General features: G+C 42.2%; 2 protein-coding genes across 2 annotated transcripts in view; both read left to right on the top strand.

The window, feature by feature from the left end:
- Positions 1–2,328: 2,328 nt before the first annotated feature.
- Positions 2,329–3,628, top strand: RRS1 (ribosome biogenesis regulator 1 homolog). Its single transcript, XM_049781829.1, has one exon. It carries the CDS (start codon positions 2,339–2,341, stop codon positions 3,488–3,490), a length of 1,152 nt encoding a protein of 383 aa, XP_049637786.1. The 5' UTR covers positions 2,329–2,338; the 3' UTR covers positions 3,491–3,628.
- A 3,771-nt stretch (positions 3,629–7,399) lies between these two features.
- ADHFE1 (alcohol dehydrogenase iron containing 1) overlaps positions 7,400–19,101 on the top strand; it is a 36,719-nt gene continuing 25,017 nt past the window's right edge. Inside the window, exons 1-8 of the mRNA XM_049781823.1 lie at positions 7,400–7,458; positions 11,016–11,053; positions 12,879–12,925; positions 14,708–14,761; positions 15,296–15,450; positions 15,604–15,800; positions 17,189–17,266; positions 18,436–18,541. Of these exons, the coding sequence (XP_049637780.1) occupies positions 7,400–7,458; positions 11,016–11,053; positions 12,879–12,925; positions 14,708–14,761; positions 15,296–15,450; positions 15,604–15,800; positions 17,189–17,266; positions 18,436–18,541 (734 nt within the window). The remainder of the gene's footprint in view (positions 7,459–11,015; positions 11,054–12,878; positions 12,926–14,707; positions 14,762–15,295; positions 15,451–15,603; positions 15,801–17,188; positions 17,267–18,435; positions 18,542–19,101) is intronic.

Here is a 19,101-nt window from a genome sequence, read left to right as displayed (position 1 = left end):
CATTTCTAACTAGCTCTCAGGTGCCTATTTGCTGCTCATAGACATAACACACTATTTTGATATAATTGATATGAGGCTGGAGCGGTGGTGCAGTGGTAAGGTGTTTGCCTTGCATGCCTCTGACCTAGGACAGACCTTCTGTCGATCCCCCAGCATCCCATTTGGTTCCCCATGTCAGGAGTGATTTCTGAGCTCATAGCCAGGAGTAACCCCTGAGGGTCACAGGTATGGCCCAAAATCCAAAAAAAAAAAAAAAGAACATGCATAATATTACAGAAAATATGTATGTCTTCTCAAAGTCATAGTTAAAGTTCCTCTGGTTCCCACATTTTCTAGTTGTATAACCTCAGGCAAATCTTTAGGCCTCTTCGCAACTCTGTTAACAGTGGAATAAGCCACCATTCAATGCAAGCTTACAGTACTAAGAACTATTGTTTCATATGTATCCATTTCAGAATAGAATTAAGGTAAAATTATCTGTCCAGGGTGAGTACAGTAAATCAAGAACTAGAGAATTTGACTTTATTACCTGATGCTTAGATCATTTTGCAAAAAGTACCTCTCAGTTTAGCTCTCAGAACCACTGTGGAGATGAAGCAATAACAATGAAGAAAAAAATGAAGAAAAAAATGAAGCAAAAAGCAATGTTTGCCTAACATTTGTTGAATACTCAACTGCCAACTTCCAATCTAACATGTAAGGTATATTATTCTTTTTATCTGTAAAACAGCCATGGAAGGGGGAACAGGTTCTTCTGTTATAACCATCCTGCCATTTATAAATAACATGATCAGGACTGGAACCCAAGCAGTCTAACTCTTTGTCCACTTAGAGGAGGAGGTGATGGAGCTTCCAGTGATTAGCTTGCTAAGAGAGAAGATACCCAACTCCATATAAATCAACTGACTTCCAGCCAGGCTCACTTAGGAAAGCAAACCAAGTCTTTCTACACTTTGCTGCAGGTCTACCAGTCTTGCCATGAGAAACCCACATTACACCAGAGAGAGCTAAGGGGAAATATAATAGGCCCAGTCCCAGGAAGGGCTGATTATTATTGATCATAAAATTGGAATATAGCCTTTCCAGAGTATGTCCAATCTGTCTCCCCCAGGAATGCGCTTGTTCCCCCCAGCACCACCTCACCAAATAAACTACAGTGAGATGCTTTAAGTCAGAGTTTTCAACCTCAACACTAGTGTGCCCTGAGACATTGCCTGGTGTTCCATGGGAAAAATTCCAATTTCATCCATAACATGCGGCTTCGGCTCACAAATTGAACAATCATTAGATTATTTCATAATCAAATAATTATCAAATAATTTATTTGTGTTTATTTGATTCCTATTCAAGAGAATGACTTTAATATTTAGAGTCAATACAGGCACAGAGGAGGTGATAGGGAGGAGGGAGATTTGGGACACTGTGATAGAAATGTTGCACTGATGAATAGGGTGTTCTTTACGTGACTGAAACCCAACTACAATCATATTTGTAATCACGGTGTTTAAATAAAGATATTAAAAATAGGGGCTGGGCGGTGGCGCTAGAGGTAAGGTGCCTGCCTTGCCTGCACTATCCTTGGACGGACCGCGGTTCTATCCCCCGGCGTCCCATATGGTCCCCCAAGCCAGGAGCGACTTCTGAGCGCAGAGCCAGGAGTAATCCCTGAGCATCACCGGGTATGGCCCAAAAACCAAAAAAAAAAAAAAAAAAAAAAAAAGTCAAAGATATTAAAAATAAAATATAGTCAAACATGAATGTATTCATATATTCATGTCAACAGATAGTCAAACATGAATGTATTCATATATTCATATATATATATATAAATAGTTCATGGTTTGTTTATAGCAAGATGACATGTCAAAATTTAAATTTTTAATTTTGTTTCATTTATTTATACATTGGAATTAAGCTGAAATATTTATGTTGAAGATGGAACTTTTTTAAACTGTTAACTAATTAAGAAAAAATTTAATCTTTTCTAATGATGGTGTGCCTCATATTTTTTTATTTTTCATGAAAAAAAGTATGACTTTGCACAAAAAAAGTTAAAAAAGAAATAAAGCACTGCAGTAAACCACAATGAGATGCTGTAAGTGGAAAGAAAACTCAAAGCTCCCAGGCTCCAGGCCCGCTCAACATCCCGGCAACAGCCCAAAAAAAGGCTTTTCTCTAATTCTATTCACTTTCCCACAGCGCCCTCTTCCGGAAACATCTAGTTTCACCCATGAGCGAGCGCGCTAGCGGGAATCACTTCCGGGGTGTTCCGGAAGTCGAGCTTTAACTTCCGGAGCAAGCCGACCGGAAACCGCACGTGGAGTTGTTCCCAAAGCGGATGCGAGAGCTGAACATGGCGGCGCCGGGTCCCGGTCCTGGAGTGATGGAAAGCCAAAACGTGGAGGAGCTGCTGGCGAAAGCGGAGCAGGAGGAGGCGGAGAAGCTGCGGCGCATCACGGTCCACAAAGAACTGGAGTTAGAGTTCGATTTGGGCAATTTGCTGGCTTTGGACAGGAACCCCGTGGCTGAGATGCTGCAGCGCGCGGGGCCTAGCCTGGAGAAGCAGCTGCAGGACCTGGCCCGGGACAACACGCAGCTGCTCATCAACCAGCTGTGGCAGCTGCCCACGGAGCGCGTGGAGGAGGCCCTGGTGGCGCGTCTGCCCGAACCCACCACCCGCCTGCCCCGGGAGAAGCCCGTGCCCAAGCCTAGGCCTCTCACGCGCTGGCAGCAGTTCGCCCGGCTCAAGGGCATCCAGCCCAAAAAGAAGACCAATTTGGTGTGGGACGAAGTGGCAGGTCAGTGGCGACGGCGATGGGGTTACCAGCGTGCCCGCGACGACACCAAGGAGTGGCTCATCGAGGTGCCCGGCAATGCAGACCCCCTGGAAGACCAGTTCGCCAAGCGCGTCCAGGCCAAGAAGGAGAGGGTGGCCAAGAACGAGCTGAATCGGCTGAGGAATCTGGCCCGAGCGCACAAGACTCAGTTGCCCAGCACGGCAGGCTTGCACCCAACCGGGCATCAGAGCAAGGAGGAGTTGGGTCGTGCCATGCAAGTGGCCAAGGTCTCCACCGCCTCCGTAGGGCGCTTCCAGGAACGCCTGCCCAAGGAGAAGACCCCCCGAGGTGCTGGCAAGAAGAGGAAGTTTCAACCCGTCTTTGGGGACTTTGCAGCCGAGCGAAAGGGTCAGTTGGAGCTGCTGCGAGTCATGAACAGCAAGAAGCCTCAGCTGGACGTGATCAGGGCCACCAACAAGCAGATGAGGGAGGAGGATCAGGAGGAGGCGGCTAAGAAGAGGAAAATGAGTCAGAAGGGCAAGAGGAAGGGGGGTAGGCCAGGGCCTGGGGGCAAGAGGAAAGGGGGTCCGCCCGGTCAGGGAGGAAAGAGAAAAGGAGGCTTGGGAGGCAAGATGATGAATAATTCCAGGTCCCCCGGCTTGAGTGGTAGGAGGAAAGGGGGGCAAAACCCAGGTGGAAAGAGGAGGAAGTAAGTTTTCCTCCGGAGTTGCCCACCCGGGAATTTCTGCACTGTTAATGTTAACTTCTAGTTTGGGGGGACTGATACTGGAAGTAGCTACCCTTGAGATTGAAGGGATAACAGAATTGCTCTCTGGAGCCTCGGTAGCATAAAACTGAATTCTGCAAATAAATGACCCCCCCCCCCCCCCGCCGCCAACATTTTGTGGCCACTCAAGTATGTACTTGGACAGTTAAGGCAAGAATGTGTTCCGATCTAGGAAAACTACTTCTTAAACATGATTGTGATGTTTTTGTTGTTCTTTTTAACTCTGGAGATGGGGTGAGGGAAAGTATAATAGTTTGGTTTTTTGCATTCCTGCGATATTTTTATAGCAAATTTGTGTGTTTACCAAAGCGGGGGAAAGGAAAGGGCAGTTTCAAAACTGGATTTACAGTTAGTTTTGTAAAGGTTATTTAATAAAAGTGTCTAATGATATGAATCCTTTCTTAATTTAAAATCATGGTTACAAGGTGGTTCATACTACAGGTTGGGTTGGGGTTTTTTGTGGTTTTCTTTTTTTTTTATAAAGTTTTTTATGATCAAGTTACAGTCATACAATATACAACCTTCACCAGTGTGCACTTATTGTCACCATTGTCAGTATTTCCCTCTCACCCACTCTGATGCCCTCTTCCCTCCTACACCCCCACTTTCCACCTCACCTGCTCTTGGGTCTGCCCATTTTTTTGCACTGCCTTCAGTACTATTACCATTCTCTTAACTGCACTCTGTAGCAAGCTGATTCATGAACTGGTCCTCCTAATCCTCATATCTATTCTCACACTGTCTTATTTTTCCTTATATCCCACAGATGAATGAAATTACTCCCTCTCCCTCTGACTCATTTCACTCAGCATAATAATCTCCATGTCTATTCATGTATAAACAGATTTCATGACTTTCTAATGTCTGCATAGTATTTCATTGTATGTATCACAGTTTCTTTAGCCACTCGTTTGTTGCCAGATACCTGGGTTGCTTCCAAATTCTGGCTATTGTAAATAGTGCCACAGTGATCATCAGAGTACAGAGAACATTTTTGTATTTTTGTGTTCCTAGGGCATATCCCTAGGAGTGGTATTGCTGGATCATAAGAAAGTTCAATTTCTGGTTTGTTTGTTTGTTTTTGTTTTTTCTTTTGAGCAATAGTCATGGTAGAAATCTTTGATCATTTGACCTCAGGGTACAGATTATTTACATTTTCTGTCTAAAAAATAATTCTTTCTCAACATTTATATCCCCAGATTTTTTCTGTCGGTGCTCAGGGTTTCCATCTGACTGCTGTCAGATTTGGGTAGCATTAGTGGATGCCAGGGATTGAATCCAGATTAGCTCTGTACCCAATTTTTTCAAAGCTTTTTTTTTGGGGGGGGGGTTGGTTTTGGGCCACACTCTACAGAACTCAGGGTTACGCCTTGCTCTGCACTCAAAAATCACTCTTGGAAGGCTCACAGGACCATATGGGATGCCCGGGATTGAAACCAGGTCCATCCCTGGTTGGCTGGGTGCAAGGCAAACACCCTACCTCTGTGCTGTTGCTCCTGCCCTCAAAGCTTGTTTTCAAGTAACGTGTGATTGTGAAAAAATTTAACTACATCTTGGGGCCGGAGGTAAGACGTCTGCCTTGCAAGTGATAGCCTAGGACAGACCACGGTTCTATCCCCAGTGTCCCATCTGGTCCCCCCCCAAGCCAGGAGCAATTTCTGAGCCATAGCCAGGAATAACCCCTGAGCATCAACGGGTGTGGCACCCCAAAAAAAAAAACAAAATTAACTAGATCTTGAATTAAAATATTGTGCTTCCTTTGTCAGAACTGGCTTGAGTAAGATGTGAAATTTTTACCCTAGGCTTAATTTCTTAGTTTATCTTAGTTTATTTCTAGTTTACCCTAGGCTTAATTTCTTAAGTTTATTTCTTAGTTTAGCTTCTGAGTAGATTTTTTTTTTTGGTAAGATCCAAATCCAGGGGCCATAGAGGGAGTACAGTAATGGTGTACTTTTCATGTCAAATCAAGTTCATTGCCAGACCACATGGTTCCAGGCTCCTTTCAAAGTGCAGATTAGATGAAATCCTAAACACTTGGGTGTCATTCAAAAATAACCAGAGACTTTTTTCTAAAAAAAAAAAAAAAGATTGATTTTTGGGGCCACATCTGATGGTGCTCAGGGGTTAACTCCTGGCTCTGCACTCAGAAATCGCTCCCTGGGGCTGGAGAGATAGCATAGCAGTGTTTGCCTTGCAAGCAGCCAATCCAGGACCTAAGGTGGTTGGTTCGAATCCCAGTGTCCCATATGGTCCCCTGTGCCTACCAGGAGCTATTTCTGAGCAGATAGCCAAGAGTAGTAACCCCCTGACCGCCGCCAGGTATGGCCCAATCGCTCCTGGAAGGCTTAGGGGACCACATGGATTCTCAGGCAATCAAACCCAGGTCTATCCTGGGTAGGTCACCTGCAAGGCAAAAGCCCTACCTGTTGTGCTATTGCTCCAGCCTCCCAGAGACTTTTTTTTTTTTTTTTTTGGTTTTTGGGTCACACCCAGCAGCGCTCAGGGATTACTCCTGGCTCTATGCTCAGAAATTGCTCCTGGCAGGCTTGGGGGACCATATGGGATGCTGAGATTCAAACCACGGTCCTGCATGCAAGGCAAATGCCTTACCTCCATTGCTATCACTCCGCCCCCCCCCCCAGACTTTGATAACGCATCCTGTCCTTCCTTTTAGTCTTAACAATCAGTGGGAAAATTGGACATTAATTTTGTTACTTGTGAATCACTTGTAAAAATTGCTATGAACTCAGATTTCATAGGTAACAAAAAAAAATTTCATTTGTTACTCCTTACAGTACTTTCTGAATTAAGTAAAACTTGAGCATTGTCCCATCAAACTTTTCCTCAGGGAAATGTGTGCTTGCTGGCTCATAAGCTCTGAGTAGAGAAAGTTTCATCAAAAGTCAACCTATTCACAGAGCATTTAAAACCTTTTCAGATTCTTAACTGGGGCCTTTTATCTGTAACTATATTTTTAAATATTACCTAAGTTTTTTTTAATTGAATCACCATGAGATAGTTAACAGAGTTGTTCATGATTTTCAGTCTTACAATGTCCAACATATCTTTTCACTAGTACACATATACCTTAACAGTGCCTTCCCTCCTTCACTCCTGCTTGCCCTCCTGCTTGCGTGTTTCTTTTCTGTCTCTTTTCCCCTCTTAGACACGTGCAATATTGTGAATGGGCATCTTGGATATCAGTTTACATCTTTTCAGCACCCTGTTGTCAGTGAGCATTTCCAACTATCATTGTCTACTAGGTGATCTCTTCTTGCCTTACTTCACTTTGCTTATTGAGACCACCTTCCTACCATGAACCAGTCCTTGACTGGGTCTCTATTATCTTTGGGTAGACTGGCAGAGGTACCCTAGAAATTAGCTTATTATTATTAATTATTATTATTATTGCTTTATTTAAACACCGTGTTCACAAATTGTTCATTTTTGGGTTTCAAACATACAATGTACACTATCCTTCACCAGAACACCCTCTGTCCCCTATTTCCCTCCCATCCTCCTTGCCTGTCTCTAGGGCAGGCAATTTGCTTCTCTTTCCCTGTTGACTCTGGTCTGCACGATTATCAGTGGTGGTGTGCCTTGCAAGTGTGTCACTTTCTCCCCTTTCAGCACCGCGTTCTTGTCCAGAGCCATCAGTCCCAACCATCAATGGAATTAGCTTTTAGGGCCTTGAACCAGCATGAGTTAAGCCAGAGCTGGGTTGCCAGTGCTGTGGGCGGGGCTGCCTGCTGGAGTAGGCGTGGCGGGAGTCCCGAGGTCCCGATTGGCTGGCAGAGGGGGCGGGGCGGGGTCCCCCAAGAGCCTGGGACCAGCCATGGCCGCCGCTGCCCGCTCCCGGGTCGCCCACTTGCTGCAGCAACTCCATCGCGCCGCGTGAGTTCAGGTCTCAGTGGGTGGGCTAAGACCCAGAGGGGCCACTGTGCCCACGCAGCTCCTTGAGTTTGGCCTTTTCTAAAACCCGATCCCCTGTAAAGAACTCGAGGAAGGAAGTCACCACACATGCAGGTCCAAAACCCAGGGACTGCTTGCCAAGTAGGACACTGTCAGTATGTGTCTGTCATGCATCAGAGCACATCGCTGTGCAGCAGCTTTTGCTGTTTCATTGCAGTGCAAGAAACTAAGGCGCTCCTGGGCCCACATTGTGGCAGACCATGATCGGCACAGAAATTAGAGTGTTCAGGGCATATATGGTCTAACTCTAAACCAACCCATGAGCTCTATAACCATTGGGTATTCCAAGATAAATGCAGACCTAGGGGTTTTCAGTCCAGCGGGAAATATGATAAAATAGAAGGTGAGGTTCCTGGCCAGGATGTCAGGACATTTGTGGGCCATTTACCCAAGTAGGGGCTGTAGTGATGGTTAGCTTTAGCAAGAGATGGTACTTTCACTCTAGGGCTTTTTGATTTGTACATGTACAACCAAGCGGAGCGCCTCAGTGACAAGAAAATTGAAAAATACATTGTTCTGCAACTCAGAAAATTTAGGCTCCATTCATATATATAGAACCCCAGGACTTCAGGCTTGAGGTAAAATGTTACCTTGAGCGCAGAGCCAGGAAATCCCTAAGCCGGCTCTGGCCCAAAAACAAATCCAAAAGTAAAGAGAGAAATATTTGGGACCTTGGTGGACTCTAAAGGTAAGAAAGGGTCAGGGAAAGTGATGCCAAACCGACACAAGAAAAGATACAATTATCCTGACGAGAAGAGGGGAACATATGTCCCACACAAAGTAAAGAGAGCAATAATACTCCAGAAATTGAGAGTATGTGTGACCCGCTTAAGGAAAAGAACAAAATTAATTTTCCCAGATGTTCACTCTGGACGTCGAGTAAGCAAGCTGAGGCATCACAATAGAGACGCTAGCAGGCTCGGGTCTGAATTGTATCCTAAGTCCAATGGACAGCCGTCCAAGTACTTTTTTTTTGTTTGTTTTTGATTTTGGTTTTTGGGTCACACCGGCAGCACTCGGGTTACTCCTGGCTCTATGCTCAGAAATATGGGATGCCGGGATTTGAACCACCATCCTTCTGCATGAAAGGCAAACGCCTTAACTCCATGCTAACTCTCCGGCCCCCCATCCATGTACTTTTAAACATAGTTCTGGTGTCCATGGAGCCAGACCTCCAGTCGCAGTGTGAGGAATAGAGGTGGCAAAGGTAGAGCCAAGAAAAACCTGTTTGGAAACAGTTCATGCCCACAGCCAATGAACTTGGCCAAGGAGTGTACCTAAGAATAGTGGATAGATTTGGATAGAAAATTATTTGGGATCCTGGGGCTGGAGCGATACCATAGCAGGTATGGCATTTGCCTTGCATGTAGCCGACCCAGGTTAGATCCCTTTCACCCAAATGGTTCCCAAAGCCTGTCGGGAGCGATTTCTGGCACAGAGCCAGGAGTAACCCCTGAGTGCCACTGAGTGTGGCCCAAGAGCCAAAAAAATTAAAGTTTTCTGAAAGGGAGGTGTGAAAGGTGGGAGGGGACCTTATGACATCAGTGAAGGGACACTGACCGTGTTGACAGTGTGGAAATGGCACTTTATATATGATCACACCATATAATAGCATCAGAATTCTCTTATTCACAGTATGGTCAGTCAGTCACAGTACCTACATAAAAATGGAAAGAAACAGGCAGAGTGGGAAAGGAGCTGAGAAAAGAAGTCAGAAAATTAGAGAAATTATGGTCCTGAAAACCAATAGAGTGTGCCCATAGCCCAGTGAAGTAAGAGCAGAGAAGTTAGGAGGCTGCTCTAGTGCTGGGACTTGTAGAGAAAGCAGCCTGATTTGAACAAGCCAAGGAACATAGAGACATAGATGAGTCAAAGAAATAGAATAAATGCACAGAGGCCAGGATGGGGAGACCTAGTGGTTAAGTAACGAGGTGGGGAAGACACACAAAAAGGAGTTGCAAGACACTCCTCAATATGAGAAGGATGGAATGACAAGAAGACGAGGATATTAAACAGAGGAAGGTCCCCTAGAAGGCAAAAGAGGATGTGGGATCAAAATGCAGAAAAAGGAGTAGAGGTGACTAATTAAGGTAGCTCTGAGCTTAAAAATTAGATCGGGGCCCGGAGAGATAGCACAGCGGTGTTTGCCTTGCAAGCAGCCGATCCAGGACCAAAGGTGGTTGGTTCAAATCCCGGTGTCCCATATGGTCCCCCGTGCCTGCCAGGAGCTATTTCTGAGCAGACAGCCAGGAGTAACCCCTGAGCACCGCCGGGTGTGGCCCAAAAACCAAAAAAAAAAAAAAAAAAAAAAAAATTAGATCGGGACAAGGAGTTTGCTCTACATGGCACCATTTATGGTCCACTGAGAACCTCCAGGAGTGATTCCTGAGCACAGAGGAAATAAGCTGTAAGCACAACAGATGTGGCCTAAACAACCACCACCACTACCCAAAAATATAGAAAAATAAAAATATAAGTCAAAAAGGGAATGTATATACAGAAGGAAGCATGCACTTCCCACATTTCCTGAGACCTGTGCGAAGTTCAGATCTTCTTCCAGGTATGTCTCTTTTCTTGCCCTTGAAGGGAAGTAGTAGCAGGGAAAGTTCTCAAAAGTGAAGCAGGCCATGATCAGGTCACCCTGGCTCCATTTGCTTGTATTTCCTTTACAGATCCTTTAGTTCCACCGGGCCCAGAAAACTCAGCGCATGTCTTTTCAATTGTGGCCAGAAGATGGCACTCTTGATTCGTGGCAAATTCCACACTCGCTTCCCACGTGCCTTTCAAGTTGATCATTTTCAGAAATTTTATGACCTGATCTTTGCTTTCCTTCTGCTTTACATGTTTAATTCCAGATATGAAGGGACTTGGGAAATAGCATGGAGATCAGGATACCTCACATATATTTGGGGGCCTGCCTTAACAGTAAATAAAGCAATATCTAAGTAATGGAAACGTTTTTGTTTTTTTTTTTTTTCATGTTTTTGTTTTTTGGTTGAGTTTTTATGGGGGGGTCGGAGGGAATCACAATCTGCGGCGGTCAGGAGTTAACTCCTAATTTTGTGCTCAGAAATTTCTCCGCAGAGTTTCGGGGGACCATGAGGGATGTCAGGTCTGCCATGTGTTAGACAAATACTGTGATTTGCAATAGGGATGCATAGTAGTTCCAACACCACACCCTTAACCAGAGTGTCCCCGTTTATCTTGTCCCCCTCCATTTCATCCCCACAATTTCTGCTCAGTTCTCAACAGGTAGATACTCTGAATAATTTGTGAAAGAAGGACCCAAAGCTGCAAAGAACTTTTAAGACCATGAGGATTTCTGATCTTTTTTTTTTTTTTTTAATTCTACTATGATTGCTAATAGCTACTGTTTTGACTACATCTGAAGATAAGAAAACCATCTATGTGTCTTTTTGACTCCTTTTTCTTTTCAGGTTTCACTTAACTATTGATTTTGTCTATTTTTCTTTTCCTAGATGCCAGTGCCCAACGCATTCTCATACTTATTCCCAAGGTAAAAATATACATATATATATTTTTTAAAGTTTAAATTTAAATTCAAATTTAAAATTTAAGCCACAATTTCCATGTTCAGAATTGGAAAAAAGTAAAAACACAAAAAATTCAAGGCATGTGAATAAAAAGCTAATGAAAATGGTTCTTTTTTCTTGATAGTGATAGCTTATAGTCTAATGATATGTTCTTAGACAAATGCATTGCCACTGATTATGTGTTTGATTCAAACATGTATTTAATGCTGTTTAAACATCTTTTTCTTATTTAAATAAAATTACTTAACAAAACTAAAAATGGTGGCATGAATAGAATTTTAATATTGTATGAATTCATTAAAGAGAATTAACCAAGATGAAATATTTGAAGATTCTAATCCATCTCAAAAAAGAACAGGAGTAAGGACATAATGATATCTAAAAAAGAAAACAATCTTTTTTAGCCAGGGGTTACTCCTGGCTGTTTGCTCAGAAATAGCTCCTGGCAGGCATGGGGGACCATATGGGACACTGGGATTCAAACCAACCACCTTTGGTCCTGGATCTGTTGCTTGCAAGGCAAACACCGCTGTGCTATCTCTCCAGGCCCCAAAAGAAAACAATCTTATTGGTACAAATCCTTAAAATAATTTGTTTTCTTAATCATCAAAAATGTCCCAAGTTTGAGATTTAACGAATGTCCTAATTCTCTCACAGATTGTATTGTCCCCAGCACAGCAGGAAGTCATTGCAGTAGGCAGGACCTCTGACTGTCATTTGATTTACACACAAACTGATTTCACCATTTGGTGAAAAGGTCAAATTTAAACTGTACTGGAGGAGTAGAAAGTTATGGACCCATACAGGCCTCAAAACAGAAGCCTATTAAAAAAAATTAAAATAAACTTAAAAACCTGTTGGGGAGTAGAACAGAGTCAGTAAATGAGGGACTGACTCCCTTTAGGACAGTCCAGGCACCTCCTGGCCAGGAACAGCTCTACTCGACAAAAGCAGGCACCAACTTTTTAGACATTCATGAACATATGCAGAATTTTGCCTTCAAATTTTGTATCTATTTTTTTAGTTGCTTTCAACAAAAAGCCAGTAATTTTCTATAGGCTGTGAATAAAATTATTAGTGAATGTATTTTCCTACATTTTTAGGAAAGGGTGATTTCTCTACATTCTACAGGGATTAAAGGAATGTAAGCTTTTGTTGAGACTACCTTCACCACAAACATCTTGATTGTTTCTGAGGTGCTGAGGTGACCCCAGTTCCCAGTGATATTTGCTGACCACTAGATGGTTCAAAACTGCGCCCCGGGGCCGGAGAGATAGCATGGAGGCAAGGCGTTTGCCTTGCATGCAGAAGGACGGTGGTTGGAATCCCAGCATCCCATATGGTCCCACGAACCTGCCAGGAGCGATTTCTGAGCATAGAGCCAGGAGTAAGCCCTGAGTGGCACCGAGTGTGACCCCCCCCCCAAAAAAAAACCTGCGCCCCAGCAGTGCTGAGGCCACCAAGACTACAATGGCAGTGCTTGGGAAGCCCTAGAGTGCTGAGGGTCAAATTGGGTTCCCTACCTATAAAAGGTCTTAGCCCCCTGACCCCTGAGCTATATTCCCAGCCCATCAGGTAGGTGGTTGCAGTTTTACATTTTTTTTTATAGACTCTTAAATAAAGTTTAATTTTAATTTGACATGCAAAAAGTGAAATCTAAAATAGGTTTTAAATAAACCTTCAAAAGAAATGTCTATATTTATTACTGGGTTACCAATTTATTGTCAAATAACAATATTTGTGTTTTGTGCTTGAGACCTACTCTGACGTTAATTTTTGCATTTCTAGCTCCTGGAATTTCACCTGCTGGGAAAACAACAGATTATGCCTTTGAGGTAGTTTAATTAATCCATTCTTTCTTTTGTGAATGACTTGGGAAAAATGCAATTGAACCTATTTTTCTAATTTTGCATGGCTTTATTTGTCATCTATTATGAATTAGTGACCCTATTCAGCAAAGTATCTTGTTATAACAATGGGTAACAAGTCTTCTGTTAATATAAGTAATGTGTTGAATATCATCTTCGATACAGCATAAACCAGGCCTAATTCCCAATGTTAGAACAATGAAAAGTAGACTTCTTTTAATATAAATAATACATTGAGGGCCCGGAGAGATAGCACAGCGGCGTTTGCCTTGTAAGCAGCCAATCCAGGATCAAAGGTGGTTGGTTTGAATCCCGGTGTCCCATATGGTCCCCCAAGCCAAGAGAGAATTTCTGAGCAGACAGCCAGGAGTAACCCCTGAGCACCGCCGGGTGTGGCCCAAAAACCAAAAATAAATAAATAAATAAATAATACATTGAAAAAATAAATAATACCTTAAATGCTCAATAATTCCTATTTATAAACTTTTCTACATATATGTTGTATGTCGATAATTCCTTACATTTGGAACTCATTCCAAAAGAGGTTCGAGTGATGTTTCAACACAGAAATAAAGGTGCACTTATTTCTGATGAATTTTTATCACACTGTAATTGCTTAGTTTTTCTTTAATGTCCCACTTCCTCCTACCTCTTTTGTATATTAAAATGTTGTATATTAAAATGTGATCCATGCTATCTCTCTGACCCTTAATAAACAACTTTTTTAACATGTTGCTCAAGCAAAACTTTTCTTCAGGACCTAAGTGACACAGCATCCATAAGTATTAAAGCTCTTGGCCAAAGAGATAGCATGGAGTTAGGGTGTTCAGTGATTCGAATCCCAGCATCCCATATGATCCCCCGATTCTGCCAGGAGTGATTTCTGAGCATAGAGCCAAGAGTAACTCCTGAGTGCTGCCGGGTGTGACCCAAAAAACAAAAAGAAAGAAAAGCTCGGGGCCGGGCGGTGGCGCAAGAGGTAAGGTGCCTGCCTTGCCTGCGCTAGCCTTGGACGGACCACAATTCGATCCCCCGGCGTCCCATATGGTCCCCCAAGCCAGGAGCAACTTCTGAGCGCATAGCCAGGAGTAACCCCTGAGCGTTACCGGGTGTGGCCCAAAAACAAAACAAAAAAACAAAACAAACAAGAAAGAAAAGCTCTTTTCTTAGCTATAAATTTTAAGAAGCTGAGAGAACAATGGAGAGTGACATATTTGGGAAAAGATAAGTAACTGAAGCCAAGATTTGTTCAAAGAAATACAAAGGACCAGAGAAGTAGCACAGTGGATAGGTAGGGCAATTTGCTAGCAACCCAGGTTCAATCCCCGGCATCCCATATGGTCCCCCAGACCTGCCAGGAGCAATTTCTGAACTCAGAGCCAGGAGTTACCCCTGACTGCCACCAGATGTGGCCCCCAAGCCAATATATATATATGTATATATATATATATATATATATATATATATGTATATATATATATATAATGAAGGGACTGTTGTGTGGTTCAGCAGTCGATCACATGACTCATAATGTGTGAGGCCCTATGTTTGTGCTAAAATACCACAGAAGATAGATATTTTTTTAAATCTATGTAAGTCTGATACCATCTGAGCATAGCCTCCTATGGTTTTATACGTTTTATTTTCTAGGTAATGAAGAACCATTTCCATTTTTAGAAACACAATGATCAACCCTCTAATACACTCTTCCCTTCATCTAAATCAGGGTTTTGTTTTGTTTTGTTTTAGATGGCTGTTTCAAATATTAGATATGGAGCTGGAGTTACAAAGGAAGTGGGCATGGCAAGTATTTGGAATTTCTACAGTCACCTACTATAAGCATTAGTTTTAAAAACAAGTATAAAATGACAGCAATGAATCATATGTGGTTCTTTGGGTCTTTGTTTTGTCAACTGTCAAGTTTTAAATTGAAGCACATAGTATTTGGCAGTTCAAATGCAGTTAAATATTTTTAATGATTTAAAAAAATTTAATCACTATGAATTATAGAGTCAATCATTAAATTTCAGGCATACAGTATTCAAACACCAATCCCTTCACCAGTGTCCCATTACCCACCAGTCCCCAGGCTGCCTCTAGATCAGGACTTTTCCCCTCCACCTTTCTTCTAGTGTTCCCTTCCCTAATTTAATCCACCTCCATCCCATGGCAAGCTTCCTACAAAACAGTTCTCCTGCTCTTCATTCCTTTCGGGGTTTGTTATTTTTTTTTATGAAGTTTCCCCTCATCCCATATATATGACAAAGATCATTCTGTATTTGTCCCTCTCTCTGTCCAAGTACAGCCAAACCTAACCAATTATTTCTGTTACTGTAGGACCTGCAAAACATGGGTGCCAAAAATGTTTGTTTGATGACAGACAAGAACCTCTCCCAGCTTCCTCCTGTACAAACTGTCATGGATTCGCTGGTGAAGAATGGCATCAACTTTAAGGTTTACGACAAAGTGAGAGTGGAGCCAACTGACAGCAGGTACTCTTTGACTATTGCTGTTGTTTTCTGAGAAGCCAAGGCATATCACTGTGGCACTGTGGTCTAAATGTGCCTCTAAAATGTGCAAGTTTAATGTTTGTTTGTTTTTCATATTAACTATGACCTAATGTCTTTTATTTTCCCTTCTTCAAGCTTCATGGAAGCTATTGAGTTTGCCAAAAAGGGAGCATTTGATGCCTATGTGGCTGTGGGTGGTGGTTCCACCATGGACACCTGTAAAGCTGCTAATCTCTATGCATCCAGCCCTCACTCGGATTTCCTAGATTATGTCAATGTCCCGATTGGGAAGGGACTGCCTGTCAAGGTGCCTCTTAAGCCTCTGATTGCAGGTAATGACTTGATTTTCTTTGACAGTTCACAAAAGTCTCAGGAAAGATACAAGCCTCTAACTTCAGGATATATTTACAAAGCTGTGTGATAGTTTCACTTTGGTGTAGGACCTTGTTTGAAAAACAAGATAGCAATTAATCTGCGTTTAAAAGCCTGAGCTTTACTTTTAGGCAGCAACAATGGAGATCCCTGGTCCAAAAGTTTGCAGATTTAAGCTATGAATAAAGTCACTATCTGGATGAGGGAAAGGTCATCGTTTGCATATTATTGCCTATGTCTGTAAGAGGAGATGCGTCTTTATCCTCCTCCCCGTTTTGTTCCATTTACTAGCCATTGTGCAGTTTACGGGGAACATTTGCTCTTATTTATCTGGGCTTGATTGAATCCTTTCTTCTGCATAAGGCTCTTCAGCTGACCTAGGGTTTTGTCTCTGCTCTGGAACATGTGGTCAGTCTGGCCCCATGGCTATGGGTGACATCTGCTCTGTGGCTTTTGGGGCACAGACATACAAATCAAAATTACAATAGCTGGTTCCACATGGACCTTGGGATCTTCACCGTCTTCCTTCCCTTTCATTTTACAGCTGTTAGTATATTCCATTGTAATTTTCTTAACCCAAATCCACTAACTGGTAAATGGAAAATATCAGTTCAAAGTCTTGTCCTCTCTTATTGCTAACAACTGTCATGGGATGAGGAGTGAGATAAAGGCCGATGAACTGCTTTGACATGAATTTGCAATCAGCGGGGAGCAGCCTAATTGACTTCTGGCAAATGGAACCCTCTGAGGAAACAGTGTCCACATCACACAGAAGGGTGATTAGTAAAAATTAGAAATTTGACAGAACGACACAAGTTTGGAGTTCAGCAAGGCAGAAGTTGAATTCCCGACCAATAAGGGGGAAATAAAGATGTCTTTTAGAGATGGCAAATTTACCCTTGAATAATCTAGCTTCAGGTACTTAACTCAGTGCTAGCAAAACCAGAGTTCCTAGAACTGTTAATACAGAAATAAACATCACATATATGTATCAATCTTTTATGTATAGACAAGTACATCATAGACTCATGTTGGGCTACATGAATGTTAGTGCAGATAAGAAAGTGCATGCCTGTTAACATAGATGCATATCTCATACACATCAAGTTCTAATTAGATATATATACATGGTAATGCACACAAACACCAGGCATGTTAAACAAACCAGCTTTTTAATGCAGACGCAATATACATGTGACTATCCAACATATTAACATGCATGTTAATATCTATATAAACATTAGGAGCAGCAAATTTTCCTAAGTTTGCTCCCTAGGTCTAAATGCAAATTTTTCTCCATTGGCCATTATTTATATGCTTTATTCGAAATTAATTCTTTTTTTTCAAGTCCCAACTACCTCAGGAACTGGAAGTGAAACTACTGGAGTTGCCATTTTTGACTATGAACATTTAAAAGTAAAAACTGGTAAGGACTATGTGCTTAAAATTTTAAATTATTTTTTTCTCTTATCTTTCAACTCTGCTACATTTTCTTTAATCCTATATTTAAAAACCAAGACATTTTAGAATTAAGAAAAGGATATATATATATAATGTACATATATAAAGATACATTTTATTTTTACTAAATATAAGCAGTCTAATCAAATTTTTCTGAGAATTACCTACAAAAGCATATTGAAATGTTCTGAGTCTTCAGTGGCCATTTTTCTACCCATTTGGAACTGTATTTATCTATAATAAGTTTTTGTTCCCTTTCTCAGATCCTTTTTTATCTTAAATAAATTTTACTGAGATATAATTTTGTACACTAAGAATTTCATTTTGGGTCTAAGGATGGGACTCAGTGATAAAATATATCCTATGCCTGTGTAAAGCCCTGGTTTTGATCCTCAGCATGGAAGGGAAGGCAAGGCAAAGGGAAAGAGGAAAGATTAATTTAGGAGAGGGAATTATAGCTCAGTTGTAGACTACTTACTTCACATGCATTAGGATGTGTGTTTTATCCCCAGCATTGCACACACATACAGACACACCTGTCATTTGATGAATTTTGACGATTATATAACTATGTAATAACATCCACTCTAGTCAAGATGCAAATCATACCTCTTGTTCCAGAAAGTTTCTCCATATTCTTACCTAATCAGTACCACAGCTTCCCAAATAAATACTATTCTACTTCCTTTTTTTTCTCCATTCTGTCTTCTTCTTTGACCCTTCGCTTCTGTGCCAGCAGAGCCTCTCTCCTTAAATTTGATTCATGTTTCTTCTAATTTGTAAAATAAATTAGACATTCAGCTCACAGAACATTTATAAAGATTGGGGGAAAGTCTCTCCAACAAACATTGAGGACCTGGGAATACTCTGAGCAATATCCCCCCTACTTGGTGCTTGAATTTAGTGATATTAGTGGCCACCAGAACTATTCCAGCAGTGTTGGGGGTAAAGGCTATGGCTGCTGAGATCATACTCAGGACCTCATAATTGCCAGGGGTGAACTCTAACCTTTTGAAATCTTTCCTTGCCCTAACCTTTGGGGGGAGTGGATAATTTATTATGCTAAATTTATTTTTATTTCTTTAAGTGGTGTCCATATGTATCTATAGTTTCTGTTGAAAATCCTTGACTCAGGCATTGCTTCCCGAGCCATCAAACCCACGTTGGGACTGATTGATCCTTTGCATACGCAGCACATGCCTGACAGGGTGGTCGCCTATAGTGGCTTCGATGTGCTTTGGTAAGTACCTATGCCATATGAGAGGTGTCTTTAGTACCTGGATCTGTAGACAGTATTTTATTACTGGAAGCACACGTGAACTACTCATTGATATTACCTCGGCAACAACTCTGGTTCTGGCAGTTGGAATCTCATTGATGAGAGCCTAGTGAGGTACACCCCTGTGGTTTAGAATGCACTGGCATAGTCACCACTGCAGCCACAAGGACAGGCAAAAGGCAGGGCTGTAGTTGGCATGCCCTGACTCCAATTCACACATCTGTTCCTGTGACTGCCACCACATGGAGAAGAGCAGAGTAGGGAAGGGAATGAGTTGCTCTTAAGTGGCATTTAACCAAGACACCAACCCAAAGCAGCTCTGACCCAGAGGGGTGGGGTGAGGTGTATATTTTTTGGTAGTACCTTTCCCCAGTTAGTAATGCTATCTTGGCTTGGCTATGATCTCTGAAGGCTCCCTAATCTCATTTCACCACAAATCAGCTCCTGAGCCTTGCTGAAATCCTTTCAGTTCCACAGTCAGCATTATCTCAACTACCCAGCTGTACATGTACTTTTTAAAT

Source organism: Suncus etruscus, chromosome 10 (assembly GCF_024139225.1).
Source record: "Suncus etruscus isolate mSunEtr1 chromosome 10, mSunEtr1.pri.cur, whole genome shotgun sequence".
NCBI lineage: Eukaryota > Metazoa > Chordata > Mammalia > Eulipotyphla > Soricidae > Suncus > Suncus etruscus.
Note: the sequence above shows the minus strand (reverse complement) of the source record. Positions and strands in the feature narration are given on the sequence as shown.